Here is a 23,572-nt window from a genome sequence, read left to right on the forward strand (position 1 = left end):
GTTCGTGTCTTATTTTTGGGTAAAAAAATAGCGTCTTCATTGCTGGGAAACACGGTATTGAAAAACATTTAGCACAAAGAAATTTACTTACCACATTATTTGTACACAAACTCCATTCTTCTTTCTTTCTTTCCTAAGATACTCATAAGATTATGACAATCCATGTTTGAAAAACCCGCCAAGAAACTTGCGCTGCGCATGTGCAGTATGCTGCTGCGCCTGCACAGTACACAATCCACGCTGCAAAGGCAGAATTTCAGCTGCCTTCAGCTCCCCTTGTCATTGACGGCTTGAAGCAGTGCCGACGGCATGTCAGCTGCACACACTTTCCCGTATTACATGTATGCGCATGAAAGGCACAGAGAATTATGCCTACCTAAGAAATCGATCCCTTAGGTAGGTATAATTCTCCCGTGCCTTTATTATTTATATTTAACAATTATCATTATATAATTTTAGTCAGGGTAGGCAGTGCCTTCCTTGCCTACCTTGACCGCACGTGACGGGTCATATTATTATTGCCTTTTATGAGAAAGTTATCTTTCTTGTTTTTTTCTCTGTAAAGTCTTTTAGAATTTTGTCAAAGTTTAAACTCCTGCTAATTTCAGATTCAACTGACATAATTGTCAAACTGTTCAAACGTTCTTGCTGAATTGATGACCTCAAGTAAGTTTTGATCAGTTTCAGCTTGGAAAAACCTCTTTCTCCAGATGCCACAGTCACTGGGATTGTCAAGAAAATCCGAAGAGCAATAAATAAATTTGGAATTGCAGTAGACCTGTTGTTGCAAGCAAGGAATTCAAGCATTTTCATGGGGTTTTGAATCTGGTGGCAGAATTGGCTTTAGTGCCTCCATTTCCTCACAAAGCATGTATCCATCCACATCAGCCAGTTTTGTGGTTTTAACTTGATCTTTATCCTGTCCCAGCTTGACCTCTGTCAATGCCATTTCCAGATCTGCTGCACATTTTCTTATGATGTCCTTGGACAGTTCGTGAAAATGCACAAGAATCCAAATAAATTTTGATACTTTTTCAGTTGTTCAAACCGTGGCTCAAGTGTTTGCAGTGCTTTATCTACCACTTGATTAAAACATTGCCCTCTGAAGGCTGTTTTTGGATCTGGCAAAGGTTCATCTGCAGATTCATAATCAAATAATTTTCTTTTTGTGCATAAGTGCTTACTCCGAGTCTTGAATACGGGCTCAGCATCTAGGTCTTTGGCAAGTTCACTAGCGTCAATCAAGGCTTCATCGAAACCTTTTCCCCTGTATGTCTTTAACCAATTACAAAGCTTTTGAAATGAAGAAAGCCCTGTAGCAACATCCTCTGAAGTTCCTTACTCACAAAATTTACTTGAAAGAGTAAGGAGTGCCAGAAAACTAGTGAGACCAGAAACTTGTAATCTCTCATTTGACTAACGATTCAGCATCGCGTTTTACTTGAGCATCATCAGTGTTTTCTGCATTACAAACTTCAGCAACTTGGTACCGTACAGCTTTGACACTTTCCATTCTACATTCCCATCGTGTTTCAAAGAGAGGTTTTATAGACAGACCTGTCACATGTTTTCTAAAAACAGTCCATCTTTTAGTAGATGATGCAAAAATGGTGTAAATGCGCTGCAGAGTTCTGAAGAAAGTCATTGTACCTGGACATGTCTTGGCCATGTCACCCAAAACCATGACATGCGCATGGTGTAAAGAAAGCTCTTGAATTCTTCAGTAGAAGTCGTGCCTGCACACCTGTGGTGTGTCCCTTCATATTGGCACCACTATCATACCCTTGTCCATGGATATTTTTTTTTTTTTTTTTAATTTATTTTTTATTTTTATTAGAAGTACAGTAAGTTACAGTAATACACACCACATATATCTTATTACATTTGTTGTACCCCTTCATTTTTTGAGCTTTAAGAAAGATAGAAATAAAAGAAGTAAGGAAAGTGAGAAAGAGTCGTGATAGTGCAAGAAAGTGTTGGGACAAGAAAGCCCATTAGAAAGAGAGTTAGAGAAGAAAGTTAAGAAATAGACCCTAGAAAAGAAAGAAAGAGAAACAATCGCTCTATTATAAAAAAATACGCAAAAAGGGATATACAAACCATATTTTTCATCCCCCGTCTCCACGGATATTTTCAACATCCAGCCCTAATGTTTCAAGTTCATGTAGAAGGGTGTTGTACAAATTTTCACATGTGCTACTTTCCACCACTAAAAACTTGATGAAATGTTCATATACTCCTGCTGGAGCATTTGATTGTACACCATCAGCTACAGATCTAATTACCATCGACATTTGCTCCTGATGACTGATATCAGGAGTACTGTCAAGAATTATTGCAAAACACTTAGCAGCCTTGATTCGCAAAATGATTTCCTGCAGAATAGCGGGACCCATTATATTAATAAGCTCATTCTGGATTCTTTTTCCTAAATAATGATCATGTATTTCCTTATTCTGGATTTTTCGCAGATGGTCTTGCATTACTGGATCAAATTTTCCTAGCAAGTCAATAACACCAAGGAAATTTCCATTATGTGGTGTTCCTATGTGTTCCTCAGATCCCCGGAATGGCAAGTTTCTTTCTGCCAGGAACTGTACAGTGACTACCAGTCGCTCAAAAACTTGATGCCAACGTTTTGTTTGTGGTCCGATTAGTTTTTCTACCACTTCATCAATAGTTTTTTCAGTAGATAATCGTTGCTGTAGTTCACAGCAACTGAGCATAGCTTGCAAATGCTTTTTGGAGTTCTCATGCTCTGCTAGTCTTGTATGAATGTTTGGCCAGTTATTAAAACCACAACTTGCAAGTGCAATTGCTGCGTTATAAAGCTTGCAGAAGTAACAGAAGCTTTTATCAGTTGGTGCAGAGTATATTAGCCATGGACGATCTACAATTTCACAATTTGGCAGTTTTCTTTTGCAGTGAAATTTTGAAAAACGTGATCCACTGTCATTCTTGGGGAAATATTCTGCTGTAATTGTAGGTGGTCCCTTTTTTCACTAAATATTCCCTGACACTCTGATTCATCATTTCTGGCCATGTTGCAGGATCATCTGTTAATTCTACAAAACTGGCAGATTTTGAATTCCCATTCTCCCTTGCCTTAGAGGCACCAGAAGTCATGTCAACAGGCAAGTTTCCTTGTTTGTCAAATTCAACACTTTCAAAATGGGCGATCTCACTTACAGTAAATAAATTCCCACTTTGATCGTCTTGCATAACTTCTTCAGACTGGCTTCCTTCAGTGTCATCATCTTCACTGTGTTATGGCTCCACTTGCTCTTCTGCATTTTCTGAGAGGTTTGCTGAAATACTTATCTAATGCACCTTTCTCCTTTGCTGCTTCGGCCTTCTTTGCCTTGGCTATACCCCTCTTCTCACTGCCACTCAAATATGTTCTGCCGATGTCTCTTAGTCTTTTACTCATATTTACAGAAACCACGAAAATCTCTGTAGAACCTGCAATTTGGTGTTACATATATATTGCAATCAGTGATGGAAATGGGTTTTAGGAACTAGGGGTACGCTAAGGTCCGTGAGGCCGAGGTTGGGGAGGTTGGGAGGAAGGGGGGAGGGGAGGGGGGGGGGGGGGGGGGGGGGGGGGGGGGGGGGGGGGGCGGGGTGGTGCATTCTCCAATGCTGGAGAAACTCAGCTGGTGTGAAGCCCTGTCCCACTGTGCGAGTTCACCCAAGAGCTATCCCGAGTTTAAAAAAAAATCCAAACTCGTGATAAGCACGTAGAATGAACATAGCGGGTACGCGGAGCTCGGGACATTTCAATAGACAATAGGTGCAGGAGCAGGCCATTTGGCCCTTCGAGCCAGCACCGCCATTCAATGTGATCATGGCTGATCACCCACAATCAGTACCCCGTTCCTGCCTTCTCCCCATATACCCTGACTCCGCTATTTTTAAGAGCCCTATCTAGCTCTCTCTTGAAAGCATCCAAAGAACCTGCCTCCACCGCCCTCTGAGGCAGAGAATTCCACAGACTCACCACTCTCTGTGAGAAAAAATGTTTCCTCGTCTCCGTTCTAAATGGCTTACTCCTTATTCTTAAACTGTGGCTCCTGGTTCTGGACTCCCCCAACATCAGGAACATGTTTCCTGACTCTAGCGTGTCCAAGCCCTTAACAATCTTATATGTTTCAATGAGAATCCCTCTCATCCTTCTGTACTCCAGAGTGTACAAGCCCAGCTGCTCCATTCTCTCAGCATATGACAGTCCCGCCATCCCTGGAATTAACCTTGTAAACCTCCGCTGCACTCCCTCAATAGCAAGAATGTCCTTCCTCAAATTAGGGCGTCAAAACTGCACACAATAATCCAGGTGCGGTCTCACTAGGGCTCTGTACAACTGCAGAAGGACCTCTTTGCTCCTATATTCGGCTCCTCTTGTTATAAAGGCCAACATGCCATTTCTTAGCGCTAACTGCAGGTACTCGGGAAACATGGTAACTCGTGAAGATTTTTCAACATGCTGAAAAATGTCCACGAGTAACATATACTCAGGATGTAAAAATTTGATACATTAACACGTAGTCATACCGTAGTAGCTTGTGAGTTTACCGTAGTAGGACCTGGTGTCCTATATCACTATTGTATGTTCATGATGGAAATAAGAATATTCTGTATATTCATTACCTTTGAATTGTAGTTTTATGTAATCCTCCCATGATTTCTGAGTTCCATTTCACAATATCTATCAGACATACAGAATGTTGCAAGGTAATATCTTGCCCAAACTCAGTTGTATCTTTCTATCTCAATAAATATCACAAAATATGCCATTGTTTCAGCCACATTATGTCAAAATATAGAATATAGGTTATTTTTTATCAGTCACCCCATCCCAGAAACAACAGTACTTAAAGAAGAACATTTGTTTTACTAATTTACAAGCATGTACCATATCCAACAAAATGTTGTGATGATTGCATAAAAGGTATTATTGTCCAAGAAATTTGGTGTGGAATGATAATCCATCTCAGTACTCATTTAGGTAAGTCCCAAGCTATAGATACTTTTCCCCCACCCACAATCCCCCTCGCCTGATCTTCATTGAACCTACCATTTGACCAATCCTTCCTATCAAAATCTCTGTGTAGCATCTCTGTTCCTATCTTCCAATTCCCACTTTGAAATAAAATTCAACTTTCAAATTAAAGATTTCGCAGCAGGATCGCTATACAAATGCAAATATATGGTATTTTATCCAAGCATCCCCCCCCCTCTTACCACCACACAAGAAGCGTAACTTGAAGCGTTTGCATTTGGAGAAGTTCGATACGGACCAGGAATGAAAATTAATAGCTATGAATCGATTAACAGCGAGCTATGAGGTTAGATTGAAACACCTGTCAGAGGGCTAAGAAACAATCCCGAGTTGACGGCATATTGTTTTAAGTGAGCATTTTGCAGCGACCTGACCTTATATTCTGGTAAAATATCCTTTCCATGGAAATCTCCTATTTCACTGAAATTATATTCATTTACTAGACCAAGTGCAGACCTGTTGGGTCTGTTCCCCCAACGTGCGGTTGTGGGGGGGGAGGCGGCATGCAGCATCACACACACTAACTATCGCCCCACGCACTCACACTAATTACCCCCCCTTGATATAATATTAATATTATTAATTTGCTCCTTTTACCCCATAACCACCGTATCTACTGACGTATAGCCCCCAACTTGCAGTCACATCTAGAGGGGGGGGGGGGGGGGATGAGAGTAAGGGCAGAGAGAGAAGGGGCAGAGACAGAGAGAGGGACAGAAACACACAGAGAGGGGCAAGAGGGAGAGGAGGGTGGGGAGGAGGAGAGAGAGGAAGGGTGGGTGGATGAGGGGGGGAAGGAGAGAGAGAGAGGGTGAGGGGTGAGAGGGGGGGGAGACAGGGGGTGCTGAGAGGGGGGGGGTGAGGGGGAGAGGTGGGGAGCAGGGAGGAGGAGGGAGGGGGGGAGGGAGGGAGGGAAGGGGGTGGGGGGGGTGTGGAGGGGAGGGGGTTTAGGGGAGGGGGTTTTAGGGGGGGGGGGGGGGGGAGAGGGGGGGGAGGGGAGAGAGAGAGAGTGTTTTTTATTTCAACCCAAACAACCATTTGCAGGCAGTGCTTTTTTACTTTAACCATATTTTCATTTTCAAACCACATTAAGGTACTTACTCATAGTTGTGTGGACATTTGTTCAGTTTTATTCACAGCTCAGAGAAACGTGACCCTCTGCCTTCCTCCAGCTTGCAGACTATTGAGGCACACCACTTCCTGGTTTTATAGTCCCTCCCCCCTGCCGCCAGCAGGGGCAGCAGAGAGCATGGGGAATTTTGTAAAATCATTAATATCTCTGTCATATTTCATCGACGGGAAAAATCCTCGGCACACATACAGCGGAGGGGGGCTCTGAGCGAGGTGGCCAAAAATGACGGTAGTAGGTGGCGGCGTTCTCTCGGAAATCGCAGCACAGACCGCCAAAACCGGTCAAAAACAGAGATAGATAGATAGATAGATAGATAGATAGATAGATAGATAGATAGATAGATAGATAGATAACCGTTTGTGACATCAGTAACCATCTTAATGTTCGTGCATTTTGTACTGGGTATGCTTGAAACAATTTATTGTAATCTTTTAAAAAAGTATCTTTTAAAAAAACGACATCAACCAGGTGTGAAAATTACACTGAATCGAACGATGATTGAAAATGCGTGGGAATCGACTAATCGTGATCATGCTGCGAAATTTTTAAGTCAAAAGTATTTTATTTGAAAGTGGGAATTTGAAGATAGGGACAGAGATGTTACACAGAGATTTTAAGCTCTTGGGTGAACTCGCACAGTGGGACAGGGCTTGAGGCAGCATCTATGGAGCAAAGGAAATAGCCGGGTCTGAAGAAGGGTTTCGACCTGAAACGTTGCATAATTATTCCGGGAATGCCGAGAGAGAGAGCTAGAGAGAGATGAGATGGGGAACGGGAGAGAGAGAGCGCGCGAGAGAGAGAGAGAGAGGGAGAGAGTGAAAGACAGAGAGCGAAAGACTGAGAGGTCGGTAGGTAAATTGAATGACTAACCGGCTGCAGACCAAGAATCTCATCAAGAAGAAGTCCTCAATCATGATGGTGAGTTTTAAGAAATTCTCAATGTGTTATCAATGACATTCCTCGGTAAATGTAATTGTGTTTTGAAGAAGTGGTAATGACGCCGCGGGAATTGTATTCAAAGAAACGCAGCGTCATTAATACTTCTTCAAAACACAATTACATTTACTGAGGAATATAGATCGATGCATTGATGACACATTGTATAACTACTTGTTAACTACTGGCTATTAACAAGTGCTACAGTAGTGGGACTTGTTATCCATGTAAGTTTTGTAAAAAAAATCTGTATGGCGAAAGTTTAAAAAAATCTTTATTTAACAAAGCAAATTTGTATTTCCATACGGAAAATTAACGCGGGGCCCCCCTTGGGCGCAGGGCCCAATTTGGGAAAAATCGGTCCAATCGGCTTAAGGCCGGCCCTGGCCCCAAGAGCTAAATGTAACTCTCTCTTGAAAACATCCAGTGAATTGGCCTCCACTGCCTTCTGTGGCAGAGAATTCCACAGATTCACAACTCTCTGTGTGAAGAAAGTTTGTCCTCATCTCAGTCCTAACTGGCCTACCCTTTATTCTTAAACTGTGACTCCAGGTTTTGAACTCCCCCAACATCGGGAACATTTTTCCTGCAGTTACAGTGAGTGAAAATCTAGCAGGCAAGCAGGATGCTTTCTCCAACCACCATCATTTGAAAGCCACTCTCTTCCACTGTTTCTACCCAATGCTTGGTACTTACTTCGCCAGCCCAGCAAACACTCGCCAGCCCCGGCTCCCTGTCTGCATCTGTCCCCGATGCTGCTTCTGGTTCCATCCCTCCCTCAGCCCCGGCTCTCCAACGTCCATGCAGTGGATATGAGTTTTGAAATTTTCGTTGATCACAGAATTTCTCACGTTCTGTCGTGAGAAATTCTGTGATCAGCGTAAGAGCGTGAGATTTTGGCCAAATGCATGAGAGTTGGCAGCCCTGAGATCAGGTCGCATCTGTGGAAAGAAAATGCATTTCGTTGTCTCTGTACTGTACACTGACAATGACAATTAAAATTGAATCTGAATCTGAATCTGAAAAGCAGAGTAGGTGGCAGACCCTTCATCAGAATGTATTTCCATCATTTCCTGGAATCCAAGTTGTTGAAGTCATGTAAATCAAACTGTGGAGTTAGGCAGGGAAAACAATTTTAATTTTATATATAGATGGCAGAATCTGTAAGAATGGTTGATTATGGGTTAAGGGTATCTTTCTCGAAGGCGGTGCTGGCTCGAAGGGCCGAATGGCCTAGTCCGCATCTATTTTCTATGTTGTGAAATTTAGTCCTTTAAGCAACGTTCACAAGCTACTGGGTTCTACAAACGATACACAGTTTAAAATACTGATGGGGGAAGGTGCAAAAAAATATAGCCAATACAAAATCTATCCACTTTTTAAAACTTGCCGATATCTTCCACACCATGTAAACACCACGAAGTCATGTTTTCTCAAATATATCTACAATGTGCACAAACTGAACGCTGCCCCCTTGTTTTTCTGTTTGGCAATACTGTTGCAAACGTTTCGGGTGTTCGCTGGAGGGGAAGGTAGAGCGGTGGAGGGAAGGTAGGAGGCGTCTCGGTCTCTGCGAGCGGAGCGGAGCGCGGGCTCGTGGAGGGGCCGCGCATTGTTTGTGTGCGCGCGTGAATCCCGGGCCCTGGCCTTGCAAAGGGAAGCAGTCGCTGCTCGGCTCCTCTAGTATCTTTGCTCGGCACGTCCCCTTGCACGGAGCGCCTTGCAGCCAGATATACTTGTTTGCAGCTGCATCGCAAGAGGCAAAGAGCCGTTGGCGGTAGCAACGACAACCAGTCACAGAGGCCCCTGGCTGCATTCGTAAAGGAGGTTTCGGTTTAATCCGATCGTTTCTTTTTCTCTCCCCTTTCCAAACAGGCCATGACTCGGGAGTATAAAGCCGGGGAGTTGATTTTCGCTAAGATGAAGGGTTACCCTCACTGGCCTGCTCGGGTGAGTGATGCATGTGGGATGAGGAAGGGAGGGAAATGCAAGTCCAGGCTGATGGCCTGTTTGTTTTTGCAATGTTGCATCGTTCCAAAGCAATCGGGTTTGTTGAAGGATCATTTGGCCTGTATATACAAGATGCATCTATTTAGGGGGGGAACACAAACACACACTTTAGAACGGAGCGCGTTGTTTTTATTTGTGGGAGTTACAGACTTTACATAATACAAGTGCTGTTGAGAAAGGAGGCGGGGTGCAGGGCGAGGTGGAAACCGGTGACACGTGAAAGCCTCGGTGCACTGGATTTCAAACATCTCTCCCTTTTTCTCTTCGGGTTTATTTAAACAAAGCAAAGAAACCCGGAATTAATAGTTCACTCAGAATTCAACACAAACCATTCTTTCGTGTAATGCTGATTTTTGGACTATTCATTTGGTTTAACATTGAAAGATGTTTTTAAAGTCAAACCGGGTAATCTGTTGCCGTCACGGTTGTATTTTAGAGGCTAAAAGAAGCGTGCGGTTAAAATGCTGAAAAACGTGTATTTCAGAGTTTGAAAAAAATATGGCGGTAACTAAAGGCTTAAAAATAAAAATTATCATTGAGAACTTTTCTTATTCTGTTGGATCAGTTGATACAGCGGACAAAAATGATAACTGAAAATTGAGATGACTATTAAAATCAGTGTTTGTTTTTGGAAGAATTTGAAGTGTGGCCGGGTGGAATAATGTTTCACGTGTCAGTTTCACTTAAATGCCATCAGATTTATTGCCTCGTGTAAACTATCTCGAGATCTATTTCATTCATTATTTTTTAAATGAGGCAACCTCGTTTTCAGGCTTTTTTTCGTCCGGGAAGATCTGTGCACAGTCTTAAATGATACAAAGTTGATTTTTAAGATTAATCTTTAACTGTGTACTATGATTAAAAGAACATGGTCACAAAGTAATTCAGACCAGATGTGTTTGATAACTCGCAGAGCGTTTGTTTGGTATGACTAAGACCAAACATTTGGCCCTCTGAAATTCTGGATTTGGGTTCAATGATTTGTTGGAATGTTATCCTGCAGAAGGGAGGCAAGTTAAATATTGTCTGGTTTCATGTGGTGCTGCCATTTACTTGAATTAATTGAACTGGTTTGTCAACAATGAGGAAGCAGTAGTAAGAGTACATATATCAGGCCCACTTATTGCATCAAAATATAATTTGAAATTTATCATTTACATTGAAGATTTGCAATTTACGGTTTGAAGCCCAACCACATTCTGAAATTCCTTTTTTTTTAAAGTTTGTGGTCCTCATAATGGGGTAATGGCATCTATTCAATGGAGCACAAAATAATTCCACGCAAATATTACAACGATAGATCCAGCAATTCCCTCTTTAATTTGTTAATATTCCCATCCATCAAATGCAAAATCTTTTCCAAATCCTAGCCCAGCAGCCGTTATTTATGAAATTGCTATTTTAGACAATAACAGATTATAGATAAACCTCTGGTAGATAAAAATGTTGGAGAAACTCAACAGGTGAGGCAGCATCTATGGAGCGAAGGAATAGGTGATGTCTTAAACATAGATAAAACCTCTGGTCATCCACTGAAATTATGTGTAGATTTATTTTGCCATGGTGTTTCATAGACAATTGTGTTAGATTAAACCTTTGTTTCACAATCACCAAGATGATATGTCCACTCGACTGCAATACAGTTTCATGATACCTCCAATCAACTGTGGTCAGGCATTGAATGGTCTAGACAGAAATCTTTCATCTTTGTTCTGAGGATACGTTTTTGTTACTTTTTGAACATCTGATGATTAAATACTTGGCCATCACTTTTTAAAAAGAGTTTGTAGCAAAATTACTGTCAATACAAATGTTTCGTAGCTCGTAATATGGGGATTAAAGAAAATGTCTGTTTCTTTAGATCGACGATTTTGCTGATGGAGCAGTAAAATCTTCACTAAATAAATATCCTATCTTCTTCTTTGGAACTCATGAGACGTAAGTAGTGACCTTTGCTCCTCTTTGTGTGCATGGTTTTGAGAGCATGATAACTGCCAGGCTAGATTACATGCTGATATATTTTATAGGGAAATAAATATTGGCCCAAAACTCACAGTGGACAGTAGTTCTCAAGGAATTTCTGCCCCTCAGCCACTGAGTATTAATATAGAATAGTGCACGCCAAGTCTAGACCTTTCGACCCATGGTGTCTGCTGAGGATGATGCCAAGATAAAGTAATCTTTTCTGCCTGCACATGCTCTATATCCCTCCATCCTCTGCATATCTAAAATCCTCTTGAGTACTACGTCAAAACTGATTCCACTGTCATTTCTGGCAAGGGGTTCTAAGCACCTATCAATCTTTTTTAACAAAACAAATTGCGCTGCACATCTCATAGTCAAACAGCATTGAAATATGCCATTTGGCCCAACTTGTCCACACTCACCAAGATGCCCCATCTAAGCTAGTCTGACTTGGACCATATTCTTCTAAAGCTGTCCTATCAATGTATCTGTCCAAGTGAAATGTTATTGTAACCTGACACTACTACCTCATCTGGCAGCTCATTCTATATCCAGTAAACCCTTGTTTTTAACGGACCCCTTTTTGACGGATTTCAGTTATAGTGGACAGACTTGCCCAAACCACCCCCAGCTCGCACTGCTTCCCTGGCTGCTTATAACACTGGCTTATGACACCACCCCCGGCTCCAACAAGCCCTTCACTCACCGCACGGTCTGGTTGACGCCGCTGTTGTTGCGGCTCGCGTTGTAGCTCCTGGGGGCAGCACTTTCTTTAGGTGACTGCCGTTCGGTTTAGTTTATTGTCACGTGTACTGAGGTACAGTGAAAGGCTTTTGTAGCGCGCTATCCGGTCAGTGGAAAGACAATACACGATTGCCACCGACGCGTTCGGTGACTGTGGGTCTCCCTCCGCTCTCACCATCTGCCGCTTCTTCCTGTTGGCCGACACTTTGTCCGGTTCACCGCTGCTACCTCCTCCTTCTCCCATTGCTCTGTCCACTTGGCCTCTCACCACCCCCGGCTCCACATCTTGGAAGCTGTCGGCGACTGCGGAGAAGGAGGAGGCGTTGGCGTGGAGGGGAAGGTGGAGTGGACAAAGCGATGGGGGGAGGAGGCAGTGGAGTTGGGAGCGGACAAAGCGACAGCCGATATGAAGCAGCGACTGCTAGTGAGAGGGAAGGGAGCCCCTCGGTATCCGAACGTGTCTTGTCGCTGGCAGCCGGCCTCGAAAAAAAATGCTGTCAGCCAGAGGCTACAATGTGAGTGCAACAACAACAACCATGTCTACCAGACCATGAGGCAGCTGGCAAAAAAAGGCTCGCTGCTGCAGACCAGTGCCATTGGTGCTTAGTTTTAAGGTGAAACGACGCAAACTGCTGGAGTAACTCAGCAGGCTGAATGAGTCTGAAGAAGGTTACTGACATCACCTCTCCATGTTCTCCAGCGATACTTCCTGACCCACTGAGTTACTCCCGTACTTTATGGTCTTTTTGTGTATTAACCGTCATCTGCAGTTCTTTGTTTATAAAATTGTTTGTGAAATATCTGGTTTTCGTTTCCCATTCCCCTGACTCAGTCTGAAGCAGGGTCTCAACACGAAATGTTCCCTATTCCTTTTCTCCAGAGATGGTGCCCTGACCCACTGAGCTACTCCAGCTTACTGTGCCTATCTTCAGTTTAAACCAGCATCTACAATTCCTTCCTACATATGAAATCACCGTACTCAGTTATAGCGGATGATCGTCAATAATGGGCCCCACTCTCCTCCCTATGGTCCGTTATAGTGGGGGTTTACTGTATTTAATTGAACCTGCCGGTTATCTACTTCTTCTGATAGTATGGTCTATAAATCCAGCACCCACTGAATGCACAACCTGCCTTTCATGTTCCCTTTAAATCTTTCCCTTCTCATCTTAAATTTATACCCTCTAGCTTCGAACTCTGCTACACTGGGGGGAAAAAGAGAGAATATCTATCTTGCCTATGTCCCTCATGATTATTACAAACATCTATAAAGTCATTCTTCATTCCAGGAAAAACAGTTCAAGCCTCCTTTTAACCCAAACCTCTCTTAACTTTAACTCCCAGCAACATCCTTAAGAATCTTTTCTGCATTGTTCTAACTTAGTGCAAGTCTCCCAAGCAGGAAGGTAACACACAAGATTCTAATTCAGAAGACAGAATATTTAATAAGTGAGGCAAAACTTTGGTCCAATTGTCAGGAATTTCTCTCACCCCCCCCCCCCCCCCCCCCCCCCCCCCCCCCCCCCCCCCACAATCAGTATTCATGGACTTCACGAGCCAACACATCTTTGGGTAGATGGATGAGGGCCAGATGAACTGCTTGCTGCAACTTGGTGACAGCAAGGACACAACAGATGGATGGGCCCAAGGCAAGACATTTCTTTGACTACACTGTTAAGGCCTTAAGGCTGGAATGTTCATAAAGCCTTTGATAGAGAGCAAAAGGGGGGGGGGGGGGGGGGGGGGGGGGGGCAGTGCCTGGGGTCCACCAAATGGTGAAGCTTTTGCTGTGTTTTTACATATTCAGAGGTACTAACAAATTACAGTTGCTTTAAATAATAAAAAACATAAAGTGCAAATAAACACACCCTTTTGCGTTTGAAAAAACAATTTACCTTTTTTCCTCTTGCCCTGCAAACCGGGAATATTGCCTGACATAGAGAAGCAGATTCTCCAGCATAAGGAGTTGCAGAAGTGATGCTGCCTGAATTAGAGAGTATTAGCTATAGGAGTTGATCAGTTAACATTGTTTTCTCCAGAGTATCGGATGCTGAGGAGAGAGCTGATAGAAGGTTTTTAAATTATGAGAAGCGTAGATAGGGTGAACGGTCAGAACCGTTTTCCCCAGGGTGTCAAATAATCAAGGGCATCAGAAGGGGAAAGTTTAAAGGCTTTATGGAAGGCAACAAGGTGGCGGAGGAATTTGTTTTTGGGACTGGAGACCTGTGATTAGTGGTGTGCCTCGGGGATCGGTGCTGGGTGCATTGCTGTTTGTGGTTTATATTACCAGTATGGATGGTAATGTACAAGGCATGATTAGTAAGTTTGCAATTGACACTAGATCGTATCGTAGACAGTGAGAAGGATATCAAAAAGTACAGCAGGATTTTGATCAGCTGGGCAAATGGGTTGAAGAATAGCTAATGGGGTTCAATGCACATAATTGTGAGATGTTGCATTTTGGAAAGTGAAACCAGGGCAGGTCCTTCACAGTGAATGACATGGCACCGTGGAGTGTTGTATCTAGCAATATAGGTGCACAGTTCCTTAAAAGTGGCATCACAGGTAGATAGGGTGGCCAAGAAAGCTTTTGGTACATTGGCCTTCATCATCAGTCAGAGTAAACAGTATAGATAGACACAAAAAGCTGGAGTAACTCAGCGGGACAGGGAGCATCTCTGGAGTGAAGGAATGGGTGACGTTTTGGGTCGAGACCCTTCTTCAGACTACAGATGTTAGGACATTCTATTACAGTTGTACAAGATGATGGTGAGGTTGCATTTGGGGTATTGTGTTCAGATCCAGGCAGCCTGCTATCGGAAGGATATCATTAAACTGAAAAGAGTGCTGAGAAGATTTACGAGGATGTTGTCAGGACTTGAGGGCCTAAGCTATTGGGAGAGATTGGGCAAGCTAGGACTATTCCTTGGAGCACAGGAGGCAAATGGGTGATATTATAGAGGTGTTTAAAGTTATGAGGGGAATTGGCAGGGTAAATGCAGTCTTTTACCCAGGGTAGGGAAATCAAGAACCAGAGGACGTGGGTTTAAAGTGAGACGAGAAAGATTTAAAAGGAAACTGAAGAGCAATTTATTCACCCAGTGGATGGTAGGTACAGTAAACGCTCATTATAACCGACCGTGATGGGGGGTTACTTTAGCACCCCGTGTTGTTTCACCTAGGCGCTGATGCCGTTGGTCTCGACCAGTGACCTCCTCCCCAGCAACTACCATAACACAGCCCCCCAGTCATCAGTCCCTCCCCCCCCCCCCCCCCCCCCCCCCCCCGATCCACTGCTGACAACAAGATGCACCCGGCCACCAAGGGGCCCCTCGCCTCCCAGAAGCCGATGCTGGCGACTCCAGGGGAGGAGGAGGCAGCTGCGGTGTTGGGGGGAGAGGCCAAGTGGACAGAGTGACGGGAGAAGTAGGAGGAGGTGACAGTGGAGGGGAGAAGGAAGGCTGTCCCCAAGAGCTATAATGTGAGCCCCAACAACAGCCGTGCTAACTGGATCGTGTGAGGGGGTGGAGAAGGGCTTGTTGGTGCACCTTGTGGGTCAGGAGTAGCGTCAGAAGCCCGGGATGGGGTGTCTGTGTGAGCCGGGATGGCGTCGGCAGCTCTCTGCTATAACTGAAATCTGTGATAAACGGGTCCTTTAAAATACGGGTTTACTGTATTTGAAAGGTTTTTAGACGGGTGCATGGATAGGAAATGTTTAGATGGATGTGGGCCAAACGCAGGCAGATGGTTCTTGGTCAGGAACACACCTAGATCAAATGGGTGGGTTGATCAGAAGGGCATGCTAAGTAACTTTATGCCTTAATCTGCACTGATGCTTTATACTTGTTAAAGATGCCTTCATTCAATTGAATTATCGAGCTGAGTTTCCACCTGCCCTCTTGTGTAGACTTTCATATTTGTTTAAAAAACACTATTTACATAATTAAACTCTTCTTTCCACAATATATTTAAAAAACATTCCTTTGTATAGTTCCAGAGCTGTGTTTATTTAATAACGATGGTGATGTGTGCAATGAAGATGGTAAATACAGTTTTATGCTTTTGACCACACTCAAGATTGGAAGTTGAAACATTAATTTGATAGATTACTGTGAGATGGATTGAAATTAGTATTCAGATGCCAATCTATTGAATGAGGACTTGCTTTATATTGTCCACCACTGTCTTCCTGTGTGTGAAAGAGCACACATAAGTCCTTTGTTGTCTTTTCTGTATTGACTTGATCTGTTGGCAGCTTTTATTTGAGATGTACATACCATCAGGTGTGTGTGTGGGTGGGGATTCATGTTTTATTTAACGTGTTATGGATTCATTTGCCTGAAAGGGGAAGTGTGGCCTTGGTTGAATGTCCCATCTGAAAGATGGCACCTCTGACAGTTGTATATTAGTCTCTATTATGGATTCAGAGTTGGAGCTGAACTTCAACTTGCTGCTTTCTGATTCTAGAACAAAGAGTTGTTGCCCAGCCACAGATGACTCTTAAATGCTAACAATCAGTACAGATGTATGGATATGTAGAAATATGCAACTTTTCTTCTTATTTATTAATTTGGTTGCAGATTTTTCCAGAGCATAATAATAATAGTGGAAGAGTTTTGGTACTTAATCCCCTAAAGCATATACTGAATAATATAGTTCTGACCTTGGAAATGTAGAAGCTAAAGCCAAGTGCATTTTTTTTTTTTTTTTACAAAATCGTTTCAGTGCTTACTTGGGCCCACGGGACATTTATCCATATGATGAAAACAAGGAAAAGTACGGAAAGCCCAACAAAAGAAAAGGTTTCAATGAAGGATTGTGGGAAGTTGAAAATAATCCAACTGTCAAATTTCTGGGGCCACAGGTGAGTTCAACGCTTGGTTAAGCAACAAATGCTAATCTTGTTTTTTTAATTGTAGACCTGAATTAAGTTTCTGAAGATGCTGAGGTTGGTTGGTTGCTTCTGTCCTTCAGCTCTAAGAATAATAAAATTTCCTAAGTGCTAATTAAAATGCTGTAACTAATAAAACTTGGAAAACACATTTCTTATATACTTTTTCAAACCCTTTAAAATTCTGCCTAGAGCCAAATTACCTCCATATGAAAGGGTTATTTTGTTTTTGGTTTTTTGACAGTTACAGCTCTGATAATGTTAGAGAATTCATTTAATAAAACATTACAGAACCCTTCGACCCACGATGTCCATGCTGAACATGATGCCAGGTTAAAGCCTTGTCCCACGGTACGAGTTCATTCCAAGAGCTGTCCCACGTTTAAAAAAAAATCAAACTCGTGGTAAGCACGGAGAATGAAGGTAGCGGGTATGTTGGAACTCGGGGACGTCTCTTAGCGGCTCATTACGCTAACGGCAGGTACGCACGGGAAGACTCGTGAAGATTTTTCAACATGAGTACCGACAAGTGGCCATTACTGTAAATCTCCCGAGTTTGAATCGGGGCAAACCCGGGAGAGCTCTTGGAATGAACTCGTACCGTGGGACAGAGCTTTTAAACTAATCTCCTCTGTGTGCACGTGGTCCATATCTTTCCATCACTCCATTTCCCTGCATATCCACGTACCTACTTAAAAACCTCTTGCATGCCTTTTAAACCTTCAATTAAAGGCTGGATTGTGAGCTGTTGTTCGGTGTGTTGCACGCTTGCATCTGATATCTCATCTCCAAGCATGCAATGAAGCTGATATTCCAAGCAATTCGGAGGGAATGCTAACTCTAGATGATTCTCTCTTGGAGTTGACAATAAATTGAGGTCCCATTTTCCAACATGGGCATTGTTTTGAAGAAGTAAATATACCATTAATTCTCTCATTCAGTATGTAAATTAAATAGCAAAAAGATTGGAGGGTAGGGCCAACATTCACCCCGTGGGTAACATCTTAAAAATAGATTGCATTGCAATTTATGAGAGCATATTGCATGCAAATTGGCAAGTTATATTTTCCTATATAGTTGATTTCACCTATAGGCACAATGCTTAAATGCACATATTGTTTAAATGTATAAAATTCCAAAAATCAAAACCATTTCCCTACTTTTACTCTGTTAAAGCACTTGCTTAATTGCATATGGCCATTTTCAGTAATTCAGTTATTTGAATTAAACGGCCACAATTATAAAAAAAAACATTTATTATGTTCTTGCCATTGTTAGTCTTTACTGATATAAATAATCAATGAAAGACACAATTCAGTGTGAACACACGAAGAAGAAAAAAAAATCGATCACATTAATTGTAACAACAAAACTCGTATATCCAATGATGTGCATACATATAAAAGTAACAAAAATGGCAGATCGTGTATAAAAACATGATTCTTAGAATTCAACCCATTTTTTGTTCACAATTTCTACGTGCAATTTCAAAAAATATTTTTCCAAAAAACAAAATGACATGTTTCTGACAAAGCTAAAGTTCTTGAATCCGAGGCAACAGCACGATGAGCCAGACTAAGAGAGCCAAGAAATTTGGTTGTTCTCAATCACAGATCGGCAGTATTGCGAAGAGAAAAGCAAACTTTAATGACCAATGCTTAAACAATGATGTTCCTTCAAGGAAAAGACAGTGCCTTGATAAAGACCAGCATGTGGAAATTCCCCTTAAATTCTCATTGATACAAGTCCAGACCTATCCTGGATCTATAGTCCAGGCAACATCTACCAAATTGACCAGACAGTGATTTACTCCAGGCCACTTCCAGATGACAACTTGGTGTTTAAGCCTGAGAACATTAGTAGCGCCAGTCAAAAATTAAAAGAGACTGACAGCACTAATCACCTGCAACATGACTGGGACAGACAAACTGAAGCTTCTGGCCATTGACAAGAATGCCAATTGTAAATGTTTTTGAGGTGCAGAAACGATTCCTCTCCTCTAAAAACTATCCCAATGCATGGATGACTGGAAAAATCTTTATTACCTTCTGGTAGATCTGCAAACTTACTAATTAATCACGCCTTGTACATTATCATTCCAAATTGTTAATATAAACTACAAACCACCATGGCCCCAGCACTGAAGCCTGATGCACACCCCTAGTCCCAGGTCTCCAGTCTCGAAAAACAACCTTCTACCACCATACTCTGCTTCCTTCCATGAAGCTAGTTCTGTATGCAGTTAGCTAGCTCTCCCTAGATCCCTTGCGAACTAACCTTCGAGAGCAGCCTACCATGGAGAGCATTATTGAAGGCCTTGAGGAAGTCCATATGCACACGCCTGTGGCCTTGCCCTCATCAACTACCTTGGTTACTTGAGAAATGATTTAAAAAAATACTGAATAAAAATACAGTTTGGGTTACAAATGTATTGCTGGTTTTGAACTAAATTTGCTATTGTGTGGCCAAATTACATCCCCTCTTCCCCCCCCCCCCCTCCCCAAATATTATTTAACACCTCAGCTCAGTGACTACCATTTTATTGCACACCCTTTATAATTGCATATTTCACATGAACAAATTGGGTATGCAAATAAACAGGATTAACTGTGTTACGATAGTAACCTTAAAGTAATTAATTAACTTTGGAATGTCATAGTTATTGAACCCAGGAAACTGGAGCTGTAAACCAGCAGGTCGTCTAATTGCGCCACTGTCCCCCTTGCCCGGAGGAATGGGGAACATGCTCCTAAAACAATTTTTTTCTTCACTTAGTTGATATTAATTTTCTGTTGGTAAAAATAATATTGGGCTTCAAATCGTTATTTCTTTGACGTTTGTTCAAGAAGGAACTGCAGATGCTGGAAGGAAGACAAAAGTGCTGGAGAAACTCAGCGGGTGCAGCGGCATCTATGGAACAAAGGAAATAGGCAACGTTTCGGGCCGAAACCCTTCTTCAGACTGATGTAGGGTGAGGGCGGTGGGGGCAGGGAGAAGAAGGAGAAAGGAGAAAGGAAGAGGAGGAGCCAGAGGGCTGAGGGAGAGCTGAGAAGGGCAGGAGACAGCAAGGGCTACCGGAAATTGGAGAAGTCAATGTTCATGCCGCTAGGGTGCAAACTGCCCAAGTGCCCAAGCTCCTCCAATTTCCGGTGGTGCTCACTATGGCCATAGAGGAGGCCCAGGACAGAAAGGTCGGATTCGGAACGGAAGGGAGAGTTGAAGTGCTGAGCCACAGGGAGATCAGGTTCGTTAATGCGGACCGAGCTGAGGTGTTCGGCGAAACGATCGCCAAGCCTACGCTTGGTCTCACTGATGTAGAAACCACCCCCTCCCCGGGCACCGATGTAGAAACCACCCCATCCCCGCAAAAGATGCTACACTTGTCGCTTTACCTCCGCCCTCAACTCCATTCAAGGACCCGAGCAGTCATTCCAGGTGCGTCAGAGGTTCACCTGCATCACCTCCAACCACATCTATTGCATCCGCTGCTCTAGATGTCAGCTGCTGTACATCGGTGGACCAAGCGTAGGCTTGGCGATCGTTTCCTTTGCTCCATAGATGCTGCTGCACCCGCTGAGTTTCTCTAGCACTTTTGTCTACCATTTCTTTTAGGTTTTTGAGTTAAGGTTACCAGCTTCCTCTTAAATGGTAGACTTAGTTTACCTAGATTATTTACTGTTGTTTCTTGATCTCCATTCTTAATGACAAGATGCTAACAGCTCTCTGTCCTTTGCTGCAAATAACTCTTCTTTATGTGTACTAGATTGGTGATTGTTGGCTGGTTAATCATAATCCTCCTGCTTCATTTATTAGTGAATTTACAAATCTTAGGCTTACTATTTGTGGCTTGGTAGCCACTGAATTGACAAAAGAGCCTTATCTTGACATGCCACCCAACTACAGTGATAGAAACGAGACCTACAGTATTGACAATTATTTACAACTCTTTACAATTTTGTGCTAATTTTTAGAGTGCTAATAAACGAGTTCGGAAGTTATCAACAGATAAAGACGATGAAGAGGAAAAAGAAACAAGTGGTTCAAACTTGGGAAAAGAGGAGTCTGATATAGTTAGTTTGCCAGAGTTTGACAAGCAAAATGATGAGGTATGTACAATCTTTCAGGTTATGGGTGGGTGTGAAAGACATTCTTTAAGAATGTACATCAAAGTGCGTGAGCAAGCAATTGTCAATTTACCATTCTCAAAATCAAAGTATTATCTCTTGGCAATGATTCAATTTATTCTTCTAAGACCCAGCTCCCTGCGATCCTGACTGTTTCTACTTTAGTAATATCGAGAAGAATAACTTGCAGCTATCCTTTATCATACTTGAAATAGCTTATGGTGTTTGGTAGATGGGCAAAGTGAAGGACGTCATTTTTGGCTTGGGTAGCTGCCAACACAATGGTATGAACATTCAGTTCCCCAATTTTAAGTAACAACCCTCGCCCCTTTTTTACTCCCTCTCGCCCCTGTGCCCCAACTGTTCACGTCCTTCTCCCACAATCCTCCACCCCCATCCATTTGCAACTATATCCCTTCCTCTGGCTTCACAATTTACACCTGCCCTCTCCTTTTAGTCTTTTGTGTTTTCATCTTATCTTTGGTCTATGTCCAACCACCTCCCAACCCCCCTCCCTCCCATTGCCGTCTAGCACATACAATGCCCTCCATAATGTTTGGGACAAGGACCCATCATTGATTTATTTCCCTCGGTACTCCACAATTTCGGATTTGTAATTAAAAAAAAAATCACATGTGGTTAAAGTGCATATTGTCAGATTTTAATAAAGGCAATTTTTATACCTTTTGGTTTCACCAGTGAGAAATTACAGCAGTGTTTATATATAGTCCCTCCACTTCATGGCACCATAATGTTTGTGACACAGCAATGTCATGTAAATTAAAGTAGTCGTGTTTAGTGTTTTGTTGCATATCCTTTACATGCAATGACTGCAATCCTTAAGTCTGCGATTCATGGACATCACCAGTTGCTGGGCGTCTTCTCTGGTGATGCTCTGCCAGGCCTGTATTGCAGCCATCTTTATCTTATGCTTGTTTTGGGGGCTAGTCCCCTTCAGTTTTCTCTTCAGCATATAAAAGGCATGCTCGATTGGGTTCAGATCAGGTGATTAACTTGGCCACTCAAGAACTGGCCATTTTTTAGCTTTGAAAAACTCCTTTGTTGCTTTAGCAGTATGTTTGGGATCATTGGTTACACAGAAAAGCTGGAGAAACTCAGCGGGTGCAGCAGCATCTATGGAGCGAAGGAAATAGGCAACGTTTCGGGCCGAAACCCTTCTTCAGACGTGCTCTTTGCTCCATAGATGCTGCTGCACCCGCTGAGTTTCTCCAGCTTTTCTGTGTAACCTTCGATTCTCCAGCATCTGCAGTTCCCTCTTTAACTTTGTTTGGGATCATTGTCTTGCATTGTAGTGTACAGTACCGCCGGCCAATGATTTTTGAGGCATTTGTTTGATAACTTGAGCTTGGTAGGATGTGTCTATACACTTTTTCCAGAATTCATGTACGCTACCTCTACAAACTAACCCGGCAGTTGTGTCATCAATGAACCATAAGTGTAGCCTCTGGTACCTTCATGCAGCCATACAGTGGTCATTGGCCATAACATCTTACCCCACCACCGTGTTTCACAGATGTTGGAATGCTTTGGATCTTGGGCAGTTCCTTCTCTCCTCCATACTTTGCTCTGATATATGTTAATCTTGGTTTCATCTGTCCACAAGACCTTTTTCCATGACTGTGTTTGTTCTTGTAAGTACTTCTTGGCAAACTAACCTGGCCATCCTATTTTTATGGCTAACCATCTTGCAGTGTAGCCTCTGTATTTCTGTTCATGAAGTCTTCTGCGGACAGTGGTCATTGACAAATCCACATCTTACTCCTGAAGAGTGTTTCTGATCTGTCGGACAGGTGTTTGGGGATTTTTCTTTATTGTAGAGAGAATTTTTCTGTTATCAGCTGTGGAGGTCTTCCTTGGCCTGCCAGTCCCTTTGTGATTAGTAAGCTCACCAGTGCTCTCATCTGCATGTGCATAATCCACATCCATATCCAAGCTCAAATGGGGGAGTTGATTTTGGTAAGCCTAAGGTTTGGCTGATATCTCCAGCATTTTTATTCTTGTTTCTCAGTCCCATAATGGCTTATTTGACTTTCATTGGCACAACCTTGGTCCTCGTGTTGATAAACGACAATAGAAGTTTCCAAAGGTGATGGAAAGCCTGGAGGAAAGACTAGGTGCTGAGACGTTCTACTCTTGGTACCAGCATTACGGAGACAATTAAACACACCTGAGCAATTACAAATGCCTGTGAAGCCATGTGTCCCAAACATTATGGTGCCCTGAAATGGGGGGACTATAAATAGCTGTAATTTCTACATGGTGAAACCAAAATGTATTGAAAAAAACCTTGAATAAAATCTGACAATGTGCACTTTAACCACATGTGATCTTTTTTCTATTGACAAATCTCAATTGTGGGAGTACAGATGCAAACTAAGAAATGATGGGTTCTGTCTATTGAGGGGCACAAGACCTAGAACAGTACAGCACAGATTCTGGTGGGTTCCATTTAGCCCAGCCTGGGTGTTTGTGGCGAACATGTTTCTGTGATGTGGGAAACTGATCTCATCTGCATGTGCAGAAATCCACATCCATATCCAAGCTCTAAAAAGGGGGAGGGGGGGAAGGATGACAAGAGTTCGCTGTTTCATACAATAGTCTGTTCCCTGTGATGGCGACTGAGAGATTGAGAAAGGGGGGGAGAGGGCAGCACAACAGTGCAGCGGTAGAGTTGCTGCCTTATAGTGCCA

General features: G+C 42.8%; 1 protein-coding gene across 2 annotated transcripts in view; it reads left to right on the forward strand.

The window, feature by feature from the left end:
• The first annotated feature begins 8,687 nt into the window (after nt 1-8,687).
• LOC129695565 (PC4 and SFRS1-interacting protein-like) overlaps nt 8,688-23,572 on the forward strand; it is a 48,198-nt gene continuing 33,313 nt past the window's right edge. Inside the window, exons 1-4 of one of the 2 annotated variants that reach the window (XM_055632642.1) lie at nt 8,688-9,077; nt 10,999-11,075; nt 16,572-16,710; nt 20,709-20,843. In XM_055632642.1, coding sequence (XP_055488617.1) covers nt 9,006-9,077; nt 10,999-11,075; nt 16,572-16,710; nt 20,709-20,843 — 423 coding nt within the window. In that variant the 5' untranslated portion in view covers nt 8,688-9,005. The remainder of the gene's footprint in view (nt 9,078-10,998; nt 11,076-16,571; nt 16,711-20,708; nt 20,844-23,572) is intronic. The other variant, XM_055632641.1, reaches the window with a different exon arrangement.

Source organism: Leucoraja erinacea, chromosome 3 (assembly GCF_028641065.1).
Source record: "Leucoraja erinacea ecotype New England chromosome 3, Leri_hhj_1, whole genome shotgun sequence".
NCBI classification, from domain to species: Eukaryota; Metazoa; Chordata; class Chondrichthyes; order Rajiformes; family Rajidae; genus Leucoraja; species Leucoraja erinaceus.